Source organism: Puma concolor, chromosome D2 (assembly GCF_028749965.1).
Source record: "Puma concolor isolate L17-30 chromosome D2, mPumCon1.1.hap2, whole genome shotgun sequence".
Classification (NCBI taxonomy): Eukaryota; Metazoa; Chordata; class Mammalia; order Carnivora; family Felidae; genus Puma; species Puma concolor.
Genome location: NC_141677.1, coordinates 25,660,862 through 25,679,621, shown reverse-complemented (window position 1 = coordinate 25,679,621; position 18,760 = coordinate 25,660,862). Strand labels below are relative to the sequence as shown.

General features: G+C 35.8%; 1 protein-coding gene across 8 annotated transcripts in view; it reads left to right on the top strand.

Annotated features, from left to right (window-relative positions):
- The window catches only part of JMJD1C (jumonji domain containing 1C), a 267,089-nt gene that overhangs the window by 215,042 nt on the left and 33,287 nt on the right, over positions 1–18,760 (top strand). For 5 of the 8 annotated variants that reach the window (XM_086679808.1, XM_086679810.1, XM_086679811.1 and 2 more), the window contains 7 exons: positions 5,454–5,559; positions 8,123–8,247; positions 10,128–10,271; positions 10,371–10,563; positions 10,680–12,367; positions 15,762–15,934; positions 16,214–18,423. In XM_086679808.1, coding sequence (XP_086535934.1) covers positions 5,454–5,559; positions 8,123–8,247; positions 10,128–10,271; positions 10,371–10,563; positions 10,680–12,367; positions 15,762–15,934; positions 16,214–18,423 — 4,639 coding nt within the window. Of the gene's footprint in view, positions 1–5,453; positions 5,560–8,122; positions 8,248–10,127; positions 10,276–10,370; positions 10,564–10,679; positions 12,368–15,761; positions 15,935–16,213; positions 18,424–18,760 lie in introns of those variants that run through there. The other 3 variants (XM_086679809.1, XM_086679813.1, XM_086679814.1) reach the window with 3 other exon arrangements.

Genomic DNA, 18,760 nt, shown 5'->3' with positions numbered 1-18,760 from the left:
GTTACTACAAAGGTCAAGGATTTTATTGTAGGGGAAAAAATCATTCCATTACTAAGCCACATATCAGTATCAGTTTGAAAGCAGGTATTAGGTCATTCTGTAACAGAAATTGTCCAAAGGGAGAGAAACTTAGTTTCGTGATATTGTATTCTAAAATGAAAGTGCTATTCTAGACATCAGTTAGGACTTTAGAGCAAATCTGTTATAATTAAGCCAATCCGTTCAGTCACCTAGATAGAAACTAACAGCTGGTATATTCTCTGATTCAAGCCTCTGTTGGCTGTTCTGTCAGTAGTTCCATCCAGAGTGTATGTGACATAAAGAAAATATTTGTTGAATCGGTAAGGAGCACTGTGTTATGGTAAGATAAATCATTTCCTTATTATCTTAGAAAATGTGTTAACATATATTTTGAACACTGTCATAATATTCCAGTTCTTAAACCTAGTCAGGCATATCTGAATATCTTAGTCCTGTGATCTTATTTTTTATAAGGCAGACTACTATAATTATAATTATAACAATGTAAATTAAATATAAATTATAATTTTTTCCCTTTGAACTGGAATGAAGTAGAGAATTGGTTCAAAAATAAGGGTAGTACAGTAGTCTTAATGTCAAAGTACAGATTCTAACCTGATTTTAAAATTTTTTATATTTTGAGGAATGCTTTTTTTAAAAAAAATATTCCATCATATTCTTCTCTACACAAGAAAAAAAAATCTGGTTTTTTTTATTACCTCAGATAGTAATTTAGGGCAGTGTTTACCTAGAAATATACCATTTCAGAGTCTGTAGGTCATGATGAAGTCATATTGCCAAAATATTCTCTTTTATGCTTTCTGATTATAAGACTGCATCAGTTTGGGGCACCTGGGTGGCTCAGTCGGTTAAGCGTCCGACTTCAGCTCAGGTCATGATCTTACACTCCGTGAGTTCACACCCCGCATTGGGCTCTGTGCTGACAGCTCGGAGCCTGGAGCCTGCTTCGGATTCTGTGACTCCTTCTCTCTCTGCTCCTCCGCCTCTCGCTCTCTGTCTCTCTCTCAAAAATAAATAAATATTAAAAAAAAAAATTAAAAAAAAAAAGACTGCATCAGTTTAACATCCAAAGTCTCCCCTCTTAGATAAGTGTTAGACTGTTGCTACCTATGAATTTCACATAACTAATTTGAGGGGGGTTACAGAAAGATAACTTCCACCTGACTGTTTCTGACTTCATAAGATAAAGTTGCCTTTTACTTCTTACATATAATGTGAAGAAATATGTCAAATTTTGAAACGCAGTTATACTAAACAGTCTTATTCATCCCTTTTCATTGTACTAACTCAGGGGAGAAAGGTGAAAAGAGCCTGAGCTCTCTAGACTTACAGAAGTAGATTAAAATGCTATATCTCTCCATCATATCCTGATTATATGACCATGGACCTCTCTGGGTATATAACATGTAAATGGGCATAATAATTTAGACCTCAGAAAAGTGTTGTAAAAGTTGATTTGTATGGAAAGCACCTAGTATGGTAGCATGGCATCTGCCATGGTAAACATGCAATCATGTTAGCTGTTGTTATTTATAGTAAGGTACCCCACTGATGTTTAATTAGAGCAAGCTTCTGCTCTGTTTGCAAACAGAGGAACAGCACACAAATGAACCGTAAAGGTCCAGAACCTAATCACTTAAGGCATTGTTTAGAACTTTCCTATGTTTTCTATATAAGCTTCTAGTTAAAACAAATCTTGTTGACCTGGTTAAGTCATTTGCTGGAGGTTATAATTCATAGAATAATATATTGGATAGAATTTATGGAGGAGAGGAGATTCACAGAGGGTGCTGTTGCTTCACTCTCTGGGTGATTTGTTTTGGGGAAATTAAAGAATACATATTATTTTAGTTAGTCAATATAAAAATTATGTGTATAGGTAACTTAATTACTAAAAAGTGAAGTACTGTGTAATTTTTTAAAATCTCATACCAACTCAGGGCACAGCTGAAGTTCTTTATTAATCAGTTGTATTCCAAAAGATTCTGAATAATCATATTAATAATTAATACTAATTACAGATCCTTAGTTTCAGTTCTCTGCGAGTTTGCCTTATAGACTGTATCTGATTTTTAGCACTTTCACAAAATTGTTCAAGTCAATAAATGGAAAAAAAAAACACCTTGTTTGGCTACCTGGTAGTGGCTCTTGTAAGATTTGATCCTTTATCCTTTAAAATGGGAATGATGACTACAGTAGAAATACCTGTAACTTAGCACAATTCAAAAAGGAGTACTCCAGCAACACTAGGACTGTCATAACTGGACAGTATGTTGGGATAATTTTCTTGGATTTTAACTAATTTAGTAATACATGTCATCCAATACCATGGATAATTAAGAATTAGATGTCTTAAGAAAGCTAATTGTAGTTATTTTTTAAAAAATCTTATTGTAAAAACACATTCATTAAGATGGAAAGAGGCAGATATTAGTGACTGCTTTATAGATGAGGAAATTGGTCCATAGAAATTTGATCTATAAGGTCATTTCAGTAAATAGATTCAACTTATCAGTTTTTAATGGTGTGTTTTTCTCACTAGAAATGGGTCATTGTTGAGGAGATATTTGTATGTTTAATGATCCTGGAAATATAGCCTGTTATCTTAATGTTTTAAATAAAATATAAATAAATGTTGAGCAAATTATATATCCCAGTAGGTGTTGTTTTTTGTTTTTTTTTTTTTAAAGTAAACTCTACACCTAATGTGGGGCTTGAACTCATGACCCTGAGATCAAGAGTCACATGCTGTACTGACTGAGCCAGCCTGGCCCCCCTACGCCTAGTAGTTTTAAACTGTGAAGTTTCATGGGTTTCTTTTTTTTTTTTTTAATGTTTCTTTATTTTTGAGAGAGAGAGAGAGAGAGAGAGAGACAGCATGAGCAGGGGAAGGAAGGACAGAGAGAGAGGAAAACACAGAATCGGAAGCAGGCTTGAGGCTCTGAGCTGTCAGCACAGAGCCTGACTGGGTGGGGTGAGGGGGCTCGAACTCACAAACTGCGAGATCATGACCTGAGCCAAAGTCAGATGCTCAACCGACTGAGCCACCCAGGCACCCCTCTTTTCTCTTTAAATGTTTATTTACTTATTTTTGAGAGAGAGAAAGAGAGGGAGATACAGAATCCTTAGCAGTCTTCAGGTTCTGAGCTGTCAGCACAGAGCCCAACACGGGGCTGAAACTCATGAACTGTGAGATCATCACCTAAGCTGAAGTCAGATGCTTAACTGACTAAGCCACCCCAGCGCCCAAAACCGTGAGGTTTCAATACAGGAAACTGGTTTTTTAGACCATACCCATGACTGTCTGTGAAGTATTGCCAGTGTTGCTTTAACAGCAGTTTATACCCCTTCTACCCCAAAGTATGAAAGATTGGAAGTAGTAGACCATAGTAAACTTAAAATAAGTCAGCAGTGGGGCATCTGAGTGGCTCAGTTGGTTACGCGTCTGACTTCGGCTCAGGTCAAGATCTTATGGTTCATGAGTTCAAGCCCCACGTCAGGCTCCGTGCTGACAGCTCAGAGCCTGGAGCCTGCTTCAGATTCTGTGTCTCCTTCTGTCTGAACCTCCCCTGCTTGCACTCTGTCTCTTGCTCTGTCTCAAAAATAAATAAACATTAAAAATTAAAAAAGAAGAAGTCAGCAGTGACACCCAGGTGATTGTGTAGTGTTTTTCTAGACAAGTGCCCATCTTTTTTCCATTTAAGTGTCTAGAATAAGGGAAGAGTGGTTATAATAAAGACAGGTGTTTAGAGAAGATTCATAGCTGTGGAAACAAAACCAGAATGCACATGTTTGAAGAACTATAAGGTAGGGAAGTGATTAGACTTGTTTGTTGACTTCGAAGAGTTAAGCTTGGATCTGTGTGTGGAAGTTAAAGTAAGGAAGACTTTGAAAGAACTTGATAGTTGTCAGAGCTATCTGGAAATGGTAATGGTTTTCCTTGGGAGATAGAATGTTTCCTTTGTTTTGTCATAGAATAGACTGTCACCTGGTGTGCATCAAGAGGTTTAGAGTCTGAACTTTTCCATGGTATTTTCTGTTCCTAAAATAAAGAGGGTAAGTAAGTGTGCAGTGTATTATTAAAGGAGTGTGGAAAAAAGGGATTGCTAGAAAGTTTCTTTACAAAAAAGAAGACCTGTCATGGACATTCCACCCCCTCCCCCAAAATGACAGATTTTATCTACATTTTGTATGATACTTTTCCACTCTAGTATTTCCTTCTGTAAAGTAGCATTTCAGTTTATTTGCGAAGGAATATAGTTGATAACTTTGAAGGCCTGTATTTCTTCCTCTTGGTTGGTATTCACTAGGTATAAATGAAATATCAGAGTATTTGCCACACTATTATTGCAAAAATACATACATGATAGCCCCTTAAGGTCATGAGATGAGAAGAAAAAGCTTTATTTAGATAAACTTTACACTAGAAGACTGAAGTATGACCTGCTTGATTAGGGGTCCTTCTTTGTACTCTTCAGCTACTTTTTGACTTTTCGAAATTGCCACATTATTTTTATTCACCAGATAGAATTCCCTTCACTCTGCTCCCTTCTGTTCACTGGTTTCCATGATCTGCCAGTCCACTTTTATAAGGGCCGCCAATTGACAGTGCTGCTTTGTTGTTCTTCCCAGCTCTACTCTAGGGCTCCTGCCGCTGACCTCAAATGCAGGAGCAGCAGAGGTGCTTTGAGAGAGAGAGAACAGAATGTCAAAGAGTCCAGCGGGGGACCAACAGATTGTGGGAAACCATGTGACTGTGTGATTCACATCTCCAAGGAGAGAGAACCGGTTGTTTCTGTGTCTAGATCCACCCTGTTATGAGGATAATACCATCAATAATGTAATTTTAATTGCCTGGATGCTTTGACACTGGGTTGAAAAAATAAAACTTTTAGCAGTGAAGTTACTGGTCAGATGAGTTTGAGTAGAACTGAATTTGATGGCATTTAAATCAAGAGAGTGGATAATGACTTTTGTAGTTTAAAACATTTTAGGCATTATGGGAAGAGGGTAATTCATCTATGTATATATGTATTGTCACTAAAATATTCAACTCGATTCTTTTGCTACCAGCCTTAGATGACCTGATGCTATTTGGTTTGTATATTGCTTCTCATCCTGAAACCCTTAAAAATGTGACTTATCTAAGGCCACACTTAAAGTTAGAAAACACATTAGTAAATTTCAAATTTTGTCTAGGATTGTTGTCAAGGATCAAATCTTACATAGGTTAATTTCTTATGCTCTGCTGTTATATAATTGCTAATGAACTATAACTTATGAATTTGTGTTTTTACATACATTTAGATGAAGGAATTTTCTTCAATCCTTAGAAAATATAGGAGGGAGAGTTCGTAATATTAACGTTAGGACAGCGTAACATGGACCTTTCTTTTAATCTGTAATTCTAGGACGACATAGACAGCCTAAACCCAGTTCTCAGGGACAACCCGCAACTTCAGGAAGAAGTGAAAGTCTGGGTAAAGGAACAAAAGGTTCAGGAGATTTTTATGCAAGGTAACTATTTTGAAGTTCTGCATTAATTTTTTTTGGAACTGGGCAGTTTTTCATGTTCGGTTTTGGTTGTTCAATTACATGCAGTATAAATAAATAGAAGCCCTAGTTTAATATTTTGAGTTCTGTCCAGTCGAGGGAAAATAGCAAAATCATAATTTCAGTAGAAAGCTCATAACTTCACCAGCTTACTAGCTCATCTGAGTTAAATGACTGGCATGAAATTATAACCACACAGGTGTTTTGTTGATAGGAAAATTTCCATATTACAGAATACAGTTAGGTGTGTCCTTCCTGGAGAAGGAAGCATTGTTTGAGTAAAGGATTGCCCAAAGCCACAAATGATTTCCTTTGAAGAATGCTGTTAGTATCTGATAAAAGTGGCCTATTTCAGTTCACTTTCCTCAGCAATGACCATCATACTAGTTTTAGTTTTGTTTCTTTTTTTAGTAAGTTATAAATTTGTCTATAACATGTGACTTTCAAACCAGTGGGGTTTTATAATTCTTAGTGATTTATTTTTCTATTTGTAAAATCATATAAGCTTTTTGTGACATTGAATTGAAACTAGGATAATATGGCATGAAGTATTGATATTTTGTTGAATGGTTTTAAAAAGCAGTTTTGTCTTTAAATACCCATATTTATCTCAACCCTCAACTTCCATGTCATTTAACTTCAGTTATAATAGGGATCATCTCTAAGGTGTGGCTACTCTGCTTTGTATGGGTACTTATAGAGCAGATCATCTATGTATTAAATTCTTCTTAGGCTAAATATTCTTTAAAACTTACTATAGAGAATATGAAAAATGCATAGAAATAGTATATTTCAGCCAACTTCCATGTGCCTATCTTCCAGCCCTAACAGCTATAAAACCTTGGTTGGTCCTGCCCCATCCACGCTCCTGTTTCCTTCCATCAAATTCAGTCATCGCCGAATTTTTTAAACAAAGCCAGCATACCATTATTATGCCCCCCCCCCAAATTAATAGTTCTTTAATATTAAATACTGGATACTCAAGTTCAAATTTTCACTTATTTCGTAAATGTCTCAAATGACTTTTAACAGGTTTGATTGATTTTTATTGTTATTTTATTATGTATTTTAAATCAGGGGATCCAAAAAATGTCCACAATTTAATGGGTTGATGTGTCCGATCTCTTTTCCTCTTTTCCTTGCAATTGATTGAAGATGCCAGGCTAATATATTTTAGCAACTTTTGTTTTCTTACCCTATTTATAGAGGTGAAAAATTGAGGCAGTATAGTCCCTGTTCAACCTAAGCAGAATTATTTGAGGCAGACTCTAAATTGTGTTTTGTGGTAGGAATAAGACAGTTAAAAATTGAAAATTGTGCTAATAGAAATTGAAAATTGATCATACTTATTCTGTAAGCTGTTGCTAGATTACATTCTTAGAGTCTTATTCTTCCACAGTTAGAAAAGACTAGAGTTTGTATAATCGATTATCATGGCTCCAAATATATTTAATTTATAGGTCAAGTGGAACATTTTCTATACATTTGTTAATTGACTTGTATTTCAGGCCAACATTAGCATAGTTTTGTTTTGAAACTGGCAAATAAATATTAAACCATTAATTGATATGTTAAATGGCTTATAACTGTATGCCCAGGAATTAAAAATCAATTCATTCCTAGATCTCTCACCTAAAAGTTTTATTTGACCTGTCAACTTCATATTCTTAATTTTTATAAGAGGCAAAATAATGAGAATTAAAGAAGATTAAGCACTTAACACATTTTGAAAGCGTTTGTAAATTGTCCATGTATAATGCTGTCATCAAGGTGTATCAGTTTCCATCTGATCCCTCACAGTTCTTGTTAAACTTTTAAATATTTGATACCATTTTAGTACCTGAATTGAAGAAATTTTTATCTCCCATTATTCTCTTCTGTGGACTGACTTGTTTTAATAGGTAAATGTGAATATATGCAGATATATATAATTATTATTTAATCCTTCCCTTTAAAAAGTGAGTTTAATCTAAAAGTACACCATAGTTCTTTATTTAGAATGCCTTTTAGTGCCATATTTATAATTCACTTAATAATCTCTGTATGTTGCAAGACTTTGGCAGCTTTTTCTAGCTGTCAACAGAAGAATTAAAATTTGTAGTTGTTATGTAGAGTTTTGGCAACTAGAAAACTCAAGATAATGGAATCCCAAATTACCTTTTCATTTCAGCCACGTAGTCCTGTACCCCACACCTATTAAGTAGCTTTGTAGCCTTATGACTTTCTAGTCGACTATAACTTTACATTTTATATTGTCCTTTTATTAACTCATGATGCCAAAATACTTTAAGTATTTTATTTCCATTGAGTTAGAACATATATGTGTAGCAGAGTGTGTTTAATGATAACTTCACAGTGATCTGGCGCTAAGGTATATGTAGTCACTTCTAATACATTTTTAAAAAACCAATATTTGAAAATATTACTCATCTATCACAAAGCTCCTGTTTCTCCTAAAAGGTATTCTTCAATGAAAATGTCTCCATTTAAGATACCCCTATTTCTTGTGTGTGTGTGTTTTTTTAAGGTCCTTATTCCTTAAATGGATACAGAGTGAGAGTATATAGACAAGACTCTGCCACCCAGTGGTTTACTGGCATAATTACTCATCATGATCTCTTCACTCGCACCATGATCGTTATGAATGATCAGGTAACTAGTCCAGTTAATAATACTTTCGAAGAGAGATACTTACAATTCAGATAGTCCATGCCTCCCAAAAAATGGTTCAATAAGTTTGCAGTAAATAATTTTCATCTCTTAAGTTTTTTCTGTAGTAATATACTTCTAATAAGTTTAAGTGTATCTGATGTTTATTAGAGGTCACTTTAGGTCATAGTGAGATAGTGATACCAAATTTATTTCAACACTGATCAAATAAGTCTCTGAAATAGAAGCATCAAACTCTTTTGAGTATTCTTTTTTTTTTTTTAAATCCTTTCATCAGCTAATATTTTCTTTCTTAAAATCTGTTTTTCTATCTCCAGTAATAAATGTATTTCCCAAATGATTGCTTTTCACTAATGAAAACTAATGCACACCATTGTAGTTCTTTTCAAGTCAAGTTTCATAGTTGGTATGCTCCCTTAAGTATTAAGGATATAAATTTAATATGAAGTTTTTAAAATTTTTTTATCTTATTATTTTTTTAATGTTTATTTATTTTTAAAAGAGAGAGAGAGACAGTGCGAGCGGGAGATGGGCAGAGAGAGAGGGAGACATAGAAACAGAAGCAGGTTCCAGGCTCTGAGCTGTCAGCGGGGCTGACACGGGGCTCAAACCCACGGACCGCGAGATCATGACCTGAGCCAAAGTCGCACGCTTAACCGACTGAGCCACCCAGGCACCCCTCATATGAAGTTTTAAAGAACAGTCTGAAAGTCTTGATTTCAAATCTTTCAAAGCTGTAGCTAAAAAAAAAAAAATATTTACACCTTGCAACCTGAGTGGATTGTGGAGGGTTTCTGAATAATTGAGTACCCCTTTAGAAACAGTTCAAATGCTTTGCTTAAAATTTTAGCCAAATTGCTGAATAAATTATATTGGTTAATTGTATTTATTTGTTTTTCCTAAAATGGTGGCAAACTTTCATTTCTTAATGGAACATAGAATTGCCTTTAGTTTTTAAAATAGTTACTTCTTTAACATGTCTTTTTAAAAAATTATTACCATTTGTATTCATTTACACAATTTTTGTCATTTTCTTCTTAAGTTCTACTTTCCTAGTTTTATTTTATAGCTGCTTTTTGGAAATTCCTTTTTTTTTTTTTCATTAAAAAAATTTATTTTAATGTTTATTTATTTTTGAGAGAGAGAGACAGAGCGCGAGCAGGGGAGGGGCAGAGAGAAAGGGAGACACAGAATCTGAAGCAGGTTCTAGGCTCCTAGCTGTCAGTGCAGAGCCCGATGTGAGGCTCAAACTCACAGACTGAGATCATGACCTGAGCTGAAGTCAGACGCTTAACCGATTGAGCCACTCAGGTACCCCTTAACTTTTAAATTTTTTAAAAGTTTATTTATTTATTTTGAAAGCAACAGAGGGAGTGGGGGAGGGGTAGAGAAAGAGGGAGAGAAATTCTAAGCAGGCTCCGCGCTGACAGCACAGAGCCCAGTGCAGGGCTTGAACCCATAAAACCATGAGATGGTGACCTGAGATGAAACCAAGAGGCAGATGTCCAACCAACTGAGCTATCCAGGCACCCCTAGAAATTCCTATTTTTAAAATACATTTTATGACTTGGCATTATACTCCTAATTGATTCTTAGCCTTGCTTTTTTTAAGATATACTTGCAATAAATATATTTGCTTTTAAATTTTTGGTTAGCAGAAGAAACAGTAGGTTTCAGAATGTTAAACAAGCTAATATTATGTTTGATGACTAAAACTGATCTATTGCAAGTCTGACAGTATCTTATGAATTAAGTATCCCAAACTGATTTTTAAACATTTTCTACTCAGTAGTTATTACCTAATATTATATCGACTAGCTGATTGGATTTAATTTTTGTTCTTGTTTTGTGTTGTGGATTAGGTACTAGAACCACAGAATGTCGATCCTTCTATGGTTCAAATGACCTTTCTAGATGATGTTGTTCACTCTTTGTTAAAAGGTGAAAATATTGGCATCACATCACGGCGAAGGTCTCGCGCCAGTCAAAATAGCAACGCTGTTCACGTATGTATGTTGTTAATGATGTATTATTATATACATATTTTTCCTTAGATTACTTAGGATCAGGTAATAAATAATCATTGTTCAATCGGTTATTTTTAGGGTCATTATACACGTGCCCAAGCAAATAGTCCCAGACCAGCAATGAACTCCCAAGCTGCTGTACCAAAACAGAATACACACCAGCAACAGCAACAAAGAAATATTCGTCCAAGTAAGAGGAAGGGCTCAGATAGCAGTATACCAGATGAAGAGAAGATGAAGGAGGAAAAGTATGAGTATATAGCACGAGGAGGTAGGACTCAATTTTTTTAAGGGAATGAGAACAAATAAAACAAAAATACACTTAAAAGGTACTTATTTAATATTTTAGTTATGCAAAATAAAACTGTTCCTTTTTTTATCTTACAGAAAATGCTAAAGGGAAAAACAAACAGTTGATGAATAAAAGAAGGAAACCTGAGGAAGATGAAAAGAAACTAAATATGAAAAGACTACGAACCGACAATGTTTCAGACTTTTCTGAGAGCAGTGACTCAGAAAATTCAAATAAGAGAATAATAAATAATTCCTCAGAGCAGAAGCCAGAGAATGAGTTGAAAAATAAAAACACTTCAAAGGTAAATGGAGAAGAAGGAAAATCCCAGAATAATGAGAAGGTAGGAGAAGAGACACTAATAATAGACAGCCAGCCTCCCTGGGATCAAATACAGGAAGATAAAAAACATGAAGAAGCAGAGAAGCAGAAGTCTGTTGACGCTCAGCTTCAAGACAAAATGATTATTCGTTCATCAGAGCAGGCCACACTTTCTGATCATAATCCTAACGATTTACTTCTTCAAGAATGCAATATGGAAAAAACACATACAGTGGAATCATTACCAAAGGAGAAATTTGTGTCCAGACCACCCACACCAAAATGTGTTATTGATATTACGAATGACACTAATTCAGAAAAGGTGGCTCAGGAAACCTCCAGTACCTTTGGCCTTCAAACACTTCAGAAAATGGATCCTAATGTTAGTGATTCAAAACATTCTATTGCAAATGCAAAATACTTGGAAACAGCAAAACAAGATTCCGACCAGAGCTGGGTCAGTGATGTAGTTAAAGTAGATTTAACCCAATCAAATGTTAGGAGTGCTTCCTCAGGAAATGATCACCTGAATATGGAAAAAGAGAAAAACCAGTATGTCTCTTATATCTCTTCTCTGAGTGCAGTTTCTGTCACAGAAGATAAGCTGCATAAGCGAAGCCCACCCCCAGAGACAGTAAAATCTAAACTTAATACTTCAGTAGATATTCACAAGACAAAATCAAATCCCTCACCTGAAGTTCTTAAACCTAAAATTACCCATTCTCCTGATTCTGTAAAGTCTAAGGCCAATTATGTGAACAGCCAAGCTGCTGGTGAGAGAAGACTGGCAAACAAGATAGAACATGAGTTATCAAGATGCAATTTTCATTCAGTTCCTACTCGAGGCAGTACCTTAGAAGCTACAAAGAGCCCTCTTATCATTGATAAAAATGAGCATTTCACAGTTTACAGAGATCCTGCACTTGTTGGGTCAGAAACAGGAACTAATCACATTTCACCTTTCTTAAACCAGCATCCCTTTCCTCTTCATTCTTCATCCCATAGAACCTGTTTAAATCCAGGTACCCATCACCCTGCCTTAACTCCTGCACCTCACTTACTTGCGGGATCATCTAGTCAAACTCCAATACCTACCATTAACACTCACCCTCTGACTAGTGGTCCACACCATTCTGTTCATCACCCTCATTTACTTCCTACTGTGTTACCTGGAGTGCCTGCTGCCTCCTTACTTGGTGGCCACCCACGACTAGAGACTGCTCACGCCAGCAGCTTGAGCCACTTAGCATTAGCACACCAGCAACAGCAACAGTTATTACAGCATCAGTCCCCTCATCTTCTTGGACAAGCCCATCCTTCTGCTTCATATAATCAGCTTGGACTTTATCCAATTATTTGGCAATATCCAAATGGAACACATGCATACTCAGGACTTGGTCTACCTTCTTCTAAGTGGGTTCACCCAGAAAATGCAGTTAATGCTGAATCTTCTTTAAGGAGGGTAAGTTACATTGTGGTTTGGCACCATCAATGTATGTGTATTAATCAACATGTATACAAGTGCGTTTCCAATATCCCATTAATTTTTTGTCTTATTATAAAATATGTTAGAACCTTTCAAGCACTAATTTTTCCAATCATAGTGAAACTTTTGATACTTAGTAACTTTGGAACCATGGAAGCTGATATCTCAGAAAAGCCTACATACTTTTAAAAGCCAATTTAAAGAAGTAAAACTTTTAGATTGGTTCTGACATATCTATTATGAAGAATGAATGTCTTGATAACTTATTATGGTACATATCTATAATTATGCTCAGCTAAATTACAAGTACAATTTGTGGATTAAAATTTATGTAAAGTTATGTGTAAATTATATATATATATATAAATTGGATATAAATAAATTATATATAAGCATATATATAAATTGGATATATATCTTAAATTATTCTCAAGACAAATTTTTATGTTTCCCAGCTAGATATAATATTGATGGTATGTTACAAGCTGTGACTCTCTGAGGCTCTTATTCTCAGAAGGGTGCCTAAGTTGGAGACTTCTGGTATTTGGGAGTAAAGTTGGGACTGAAGTCCTGCCAACATCAAATGTGAGGAGTTTTGCTGAAGGTGGTGGTATAGAGAGCTCCTATTCCCTCATGGGCGAATGTGGTTTCTCTTGCCACATTTATTTTCATGCTAAGAAGTGATTGTTGAGGGCATTACCATCCACAGTATCAAAAAGAATGAGAATGGGTGTCTTAAACTCCACCAGACAACTTAGTCCTTGTCCTTGGTGCAGCTCAAGTTGCTCTTCAGCTGTCTCCCCAGAATATTTCTAAAACTTGATTGATTGATGGATTGATTGATTAAAATCAATTAACATTAAATTTACCATCCTAATCATTTTTAAGTGTACAGTTCAATAGTGTTAACTTTATTCACATTGTTGTGCAACAGATCTCTAGAACATTTTCATCTTGCAAAACTGAAACTTTATACCCATTAAACACTAATTCCCTTTCCTCTTCCCCCTATTCTTTGGCCAACCACTTTTCTACTTTGTTTCTATGATTCTGACTGCTTTAGATACTCCATTTGATGCAGTCATACAGTATTTGTCTTGTGGCTTCTTTCATGTAGCATATCTTTGAAGTTCATCCATGTTGTAGCATGTAACATGATTTTCTTTTTTTTAAGCTGTGTAATATTCCATTATATGTATATTCCACATTTTCTCTATGCATTTGTCAGTGGACTTATGGGTAACTTCTGCCCCTTGACTATAATGTATAGTGCTGCAATGAACTTCTGTATTTTTGACATCTTTCACAAGTTAGGCAAGAGGGGGTGACGATTTGGAAGGTAATGCTAGTGAGCTTCTCACTTAGGGATAATACTGCTTATGTAGAGCCTTGGTAATAAATGCAAGGGTGGTGTTCCTCATGCCAAGTCTGTCAGAGGAATTGTTATATTCTGGGTAGCAGTGGTGACATAGATTATGGTAGTAAGTCCTTCCTTGATTCCTAAGTTGTGATTGTTTACCTTGTTGGTAAAGGGACATCAGCTAGCAGTTAGAGTTCTGACAGTTTTAAAGGATATTTCTTGTGGTTTAACCCCATAATAAATAATCAACTCCTTTGGACTCCATTTCTGTGTGAGTTTTGGTCTTCTTTAATGAAGTCACTAGTGAACTCCACAATTTATTCTGCACCAACATCCCCACATTTGATGTTGGCAGTATCTCAATTCTAGAAGAATTTTGCTTATGTTGATCTGATCCATAAGCTTCCCATTTCCATTCTTGATGGTGCTATTGAACTTGTGGCAGGTAGAATCTTACTGGAATGTATAAATTAAGTAGTTGAAGTCAATGAAGAGTCACTAATTACTACAGTATCCTCTTTACCGTTATTGAAAGCAGGCCTGGTGACCCTAGTGCCTAATGCACCCACATTTTACTCTGACCGTTCACTCTCATGTGTCACAAATGTAGATGCAGCTGATACTGGACAAAGACAGACTAGAACACATGGGAACTGAGAGCTGGCAAATCGTTTTGAGTCTTCCATAATTTCCCAACCCTGAAAAATCAGTCTAAGTAACTGTTAGAAGTGGCTTGGGTAGTATTTTTCTCTCAGTTGTGTCAGTCTAGCCTCCATATATATATAAGGGCATAAAATGTCTTCTTAACTGGTCACAAACTTGTTAAACTAAAAACAAGCATATCACATTTTCATTTGTTATGTAAAGTTATAAAGCAGTGAATTTAACATTTTGAACAAAAATGAAGATCTCTTAATCCTAATATTGTGAGTAGAAGTGAAGAAACAATTAGGAAATAATTTTTGTTGGTATTTTATAGTCAAAAATTTAACATTGCCATAAGTGATTGTAGCTTAAAATTTTTGGATAGTGTAAAACTGAGGCCTTTTAAACATATCTGCATGATCTTTATGCATATGTGCATGTGTGTCTAATGTGTATATATGTATTTTTTCTGTTATGTGAGGTTTATGCTTTATAATGTATATTTTTAATCCAAGTAATTTTACAGCAGCATGTTTTTGTTAAGATATCATACTGCTTTTGCATTATCACTTTGAGATGTAAAATATACTCTCTTTGTTAAAACCAAAGGGGATTTTCCCAATATCTCAGTGAAGTATAACTCCACAAAGTATGTTCTGGAAGAATGTCAGTGTGTATGTGTGTATGAATGTCAGTATAGAACGAATTCTTACCCATGTAATTAGAGAGTTTTAAGTATCAACATAGAGATCAGTATCACCAAATATTCAGTATGAGAAAGGCAGCATATTGATATATAAAAGATTAATTTTGTTGTACTTCCACACTTCCAAGTTTAATAGTCCAACAGTGCTTATAGCTTGTAGTGGAAACAAAGTACAAGTGGCTTTCAAAATGTAATATTCTGCCAATTCTAAGTAAATTGATGCATTGAAAAAGTTTGTTATTTTTGACAACAGAAATTCTATTTCTGGTGACGTGTACTTCAGTAATAACAAATTCTGTTTTTTGTATTAGCAGTACATATTTTTATGGTATTAGAATGTTAGGAAATCTGATGAACTAGGTTCTGTACATTTAGAAGTTAAAAGACAATGCTTTCAAGATCTGCATTCAATATAAAAAAAATAACAAATGTTTGGAAATTACTATGATGATACTGGTTGATTTTCCTACATCACATGGAAAAATCCATATAATTATGTTATTTATTTGTCTGAATAGTTCTTGTAAGATATATTTAGAAAAGGTCATTTATGCTTCATAAATATACATTAAAGTCCTGCTGTGATAACTGTGTTTAGCTTTTTCTAGTAATTGAAGTCTGATATATATGTATATGTATATATATATTTTTTTAAATAGAATTCTCCCAGTCCCTGGTTACATCAGCCCACCCCTGTGACCTCAGCAGATGGTGTTGGATTACTTAGTCACATTCCTGTCAGACCTTCCAGTGCAGAGCCTCATCGGTCTCTTAAAATTACAGCACATTCCAGTCCACCATTGACAAAAAGTTTAATAGATCACCATAAAGAGTAAGTTCACCAATGCTTAAAACTTACGAATACCTCGTCTTTCATAGTTTTTCTTAATTTGATTTCTAACTAAACAGATAATTTTAAGTTAAGAAACATCTTAAAACTAAGCTTTGAGTAAGTACTATTGTTTCCATTTTGATATACTTTCTAATGTACTCTGTATTATTAAAGTACATGCAAAGCCATGTTTTCCTTTCATAATATTACACAGAAGCTATCTTCATATCATACCAGAAAAAGTTGTTACAGAAACCTTTATGTGTATTTTCTTTACAGAGAACTGGAGAGGAAAGCTTTCGTTGAACCGTTACGTTCTGTTGCATCCACATCAGCAAAAAATGACCTAGATCTGAATAGGTCACAGACTGGAAAAGATGGTCTATTGCATAGACATTTTGTGGATCCTGTATTGAATCAATTACAGAGACAACCCCAGGAGACTGGAGAGAGATTACACAAATATAAGGAGGAACACCGTCGAATCCTTCAAGAAAGTATTGATGTTGCTCCCTTTACAACTAAAATCAAGGGGCTTGAGGGTGAGAGGGATAGTTATTCCAGAGTAGCATTGTCATCTTCTAGCCCTAAAAGCCATGTCATTGTCAAACAAGACAAGGATGTAGAATGTTCAGTATCTGATCTTTATAAAATGAAGCACTCAGTGCCTCAGAGTTTGCCCCAAAGTAACTATTTCACTACATTGTCTAATAGTGTGGTCAATGAACCACCAAGGTCCTATCCATCCAAAGAGGTTTCACATATTTACACTGAAAAACAGAGTAATACCCTTGCTGCAACAGCTAATCCTCAAACTCTGACTTCATTTATATCCTCTCTTTCAAAGCCTCCACCCTTAATTAAACACCAACCAGAAAGTGAAGGTTTAGTAGGCAAGATACCAGAACATCTTCCCCATCAAATTGCTTCTCACTCGGTAACAACCTTCAGAAATGATTGTAGGAGTCCTACCCATTTGACAGTTTCTTCTACAAATGCACTCCGGAGCATGCCTGCTTTACATAGAGCACCAGTATTTCACCCACCAATCCATCACAGCCTGGAAAGAAAGGAAAGCAACTATAGTAGTCTTTCCCCTCCAACTTTAACCCCAGTGATGCCTGTAAATGCTGGTGGGAAAGTTCAAGAATCACAAAAGCCTCCAACTCTAATTCCAGAGCCAAAAGACTCTCAGGCCAATTTTAAGAGTTCTTCTGAACAGAGTTTGTCAGAAATGTGGAAATCTAATAATAACCTCAGCAAAGAGAAAGCTGAATGGCATGTGGAGAAAAGCAGTGGAAAGTCACAGGCTGCTATGGCATCTGTCATTGTTCGTCCACCATCTAGTACAAAACTTGAGAGTGTGCCAGCAATGCAGTTAGCTTCCAAAGATCGAGTTAGTGAAAGATCTTCTACTGGGGCAAATCAAACAGATTGTCTCAAACCAGCAGAAGCTGGGGAGACTGGAAGAATCATTCTGCCAAGTGTGAATTCAGACAGTGCTCACATAAAATCTGAAAAAAATGTCCAGGCTGTCTCACAGGGCAGTGTTCCCAGTTCAGTCATGTCTGCCGTAAATACAGTGTGTAATACCAAAACGGATGTATTCACATCTGCTGCCACTACCACCAGTGTTTCCAGCTGGGGGGGTTCAGAAATAATTTACTCTTTATCGAATACCATTTTGGCCTCTAAATCCTTAGAATGTACCTCTTCAAAAAGTGTCAGTCATTCAGTGGCTCAGATACAAGAATGCAGGGTCAGCACCACAGCTCCAGTTACACCAGCCAGTAGTAAGACAGGAAGTGCTGTTCAGCCCAGCTCTGGGTTCTCAGGCACAACTGATTTTATCCATTTAAAAAAGCACAAGGCAGCATTGGCTGCAGCTCAGTATAAAAGTAGTAATGTCAGTGAGACTGAGCCTAATGCTGTGAAAAATCAGACATCTTCAGCCTCCCTTCTCTCGGATAGCACTGTAGCCTGTAGTACAATAAACAAAGCAAACTCTGTAGGAAATGGGCAAGCATCCCAGACAAGTCAACCTAACTACCATACTAAACTGAAAAAGGCCTGGCTTACTAGACACTCAGAGGAAGATAAAAATACTAATAAAATGGAAAATTCAGGGAATTCTGTATCAGAAATTATCAAGCCATGTTCTGTCAATTTAATAGCCTCTACATCTAATGACATACAAAATAGTGTAGATAGTAAGATGATAGTTGATAAATACATAAAAGATGATAAAGTCACTAGGAGAAAAGCCAAAAGAACTTATGAATCTGGCTCTGAAAGTGGAGACTCAGATGAAAGTGAAAGCAAGTCAGAGCAAAGGACTAAGAGGCAACCTAAGCCAACTTACAAAAAGAAGCAAAATGACTTGCAGAAGAGAAAAGGTGAAATAGAAGAAGATTTAAAACCCAATGGGGTTCTCAGCAGGAGTGCCAAAGAAAAAAGTAAATTGAAATTGCAGAGCAACAGTAATAGTGGTAAGTTAATTACTTTTTTATCTCAGGCAAAATGGGCTGCATGTTCTTGCAATAATGGTGTAGGTTCTGTCAAGATGAGTGAGCACAGAGGCATCTTTTGACTTTTATTTGTCTGCCCTAGCATAATGTATGTGCTTGTAGACCTCATTTCTGCATTTCCCAAGTACCCTATAAAAGAAAATGAGAGAAGACCTATCTCTCCATTTTTAAAAGACTTGTAGAAATATGTTCTACCTAGCATTCTGACGAAAACCGATTTAGTACTTACTCAGAATTTTGACCATTTCGGGGCGCCTGGGTGGCACAGTCGGTTAAGTGTCCGACTTCAGCCAGGTCA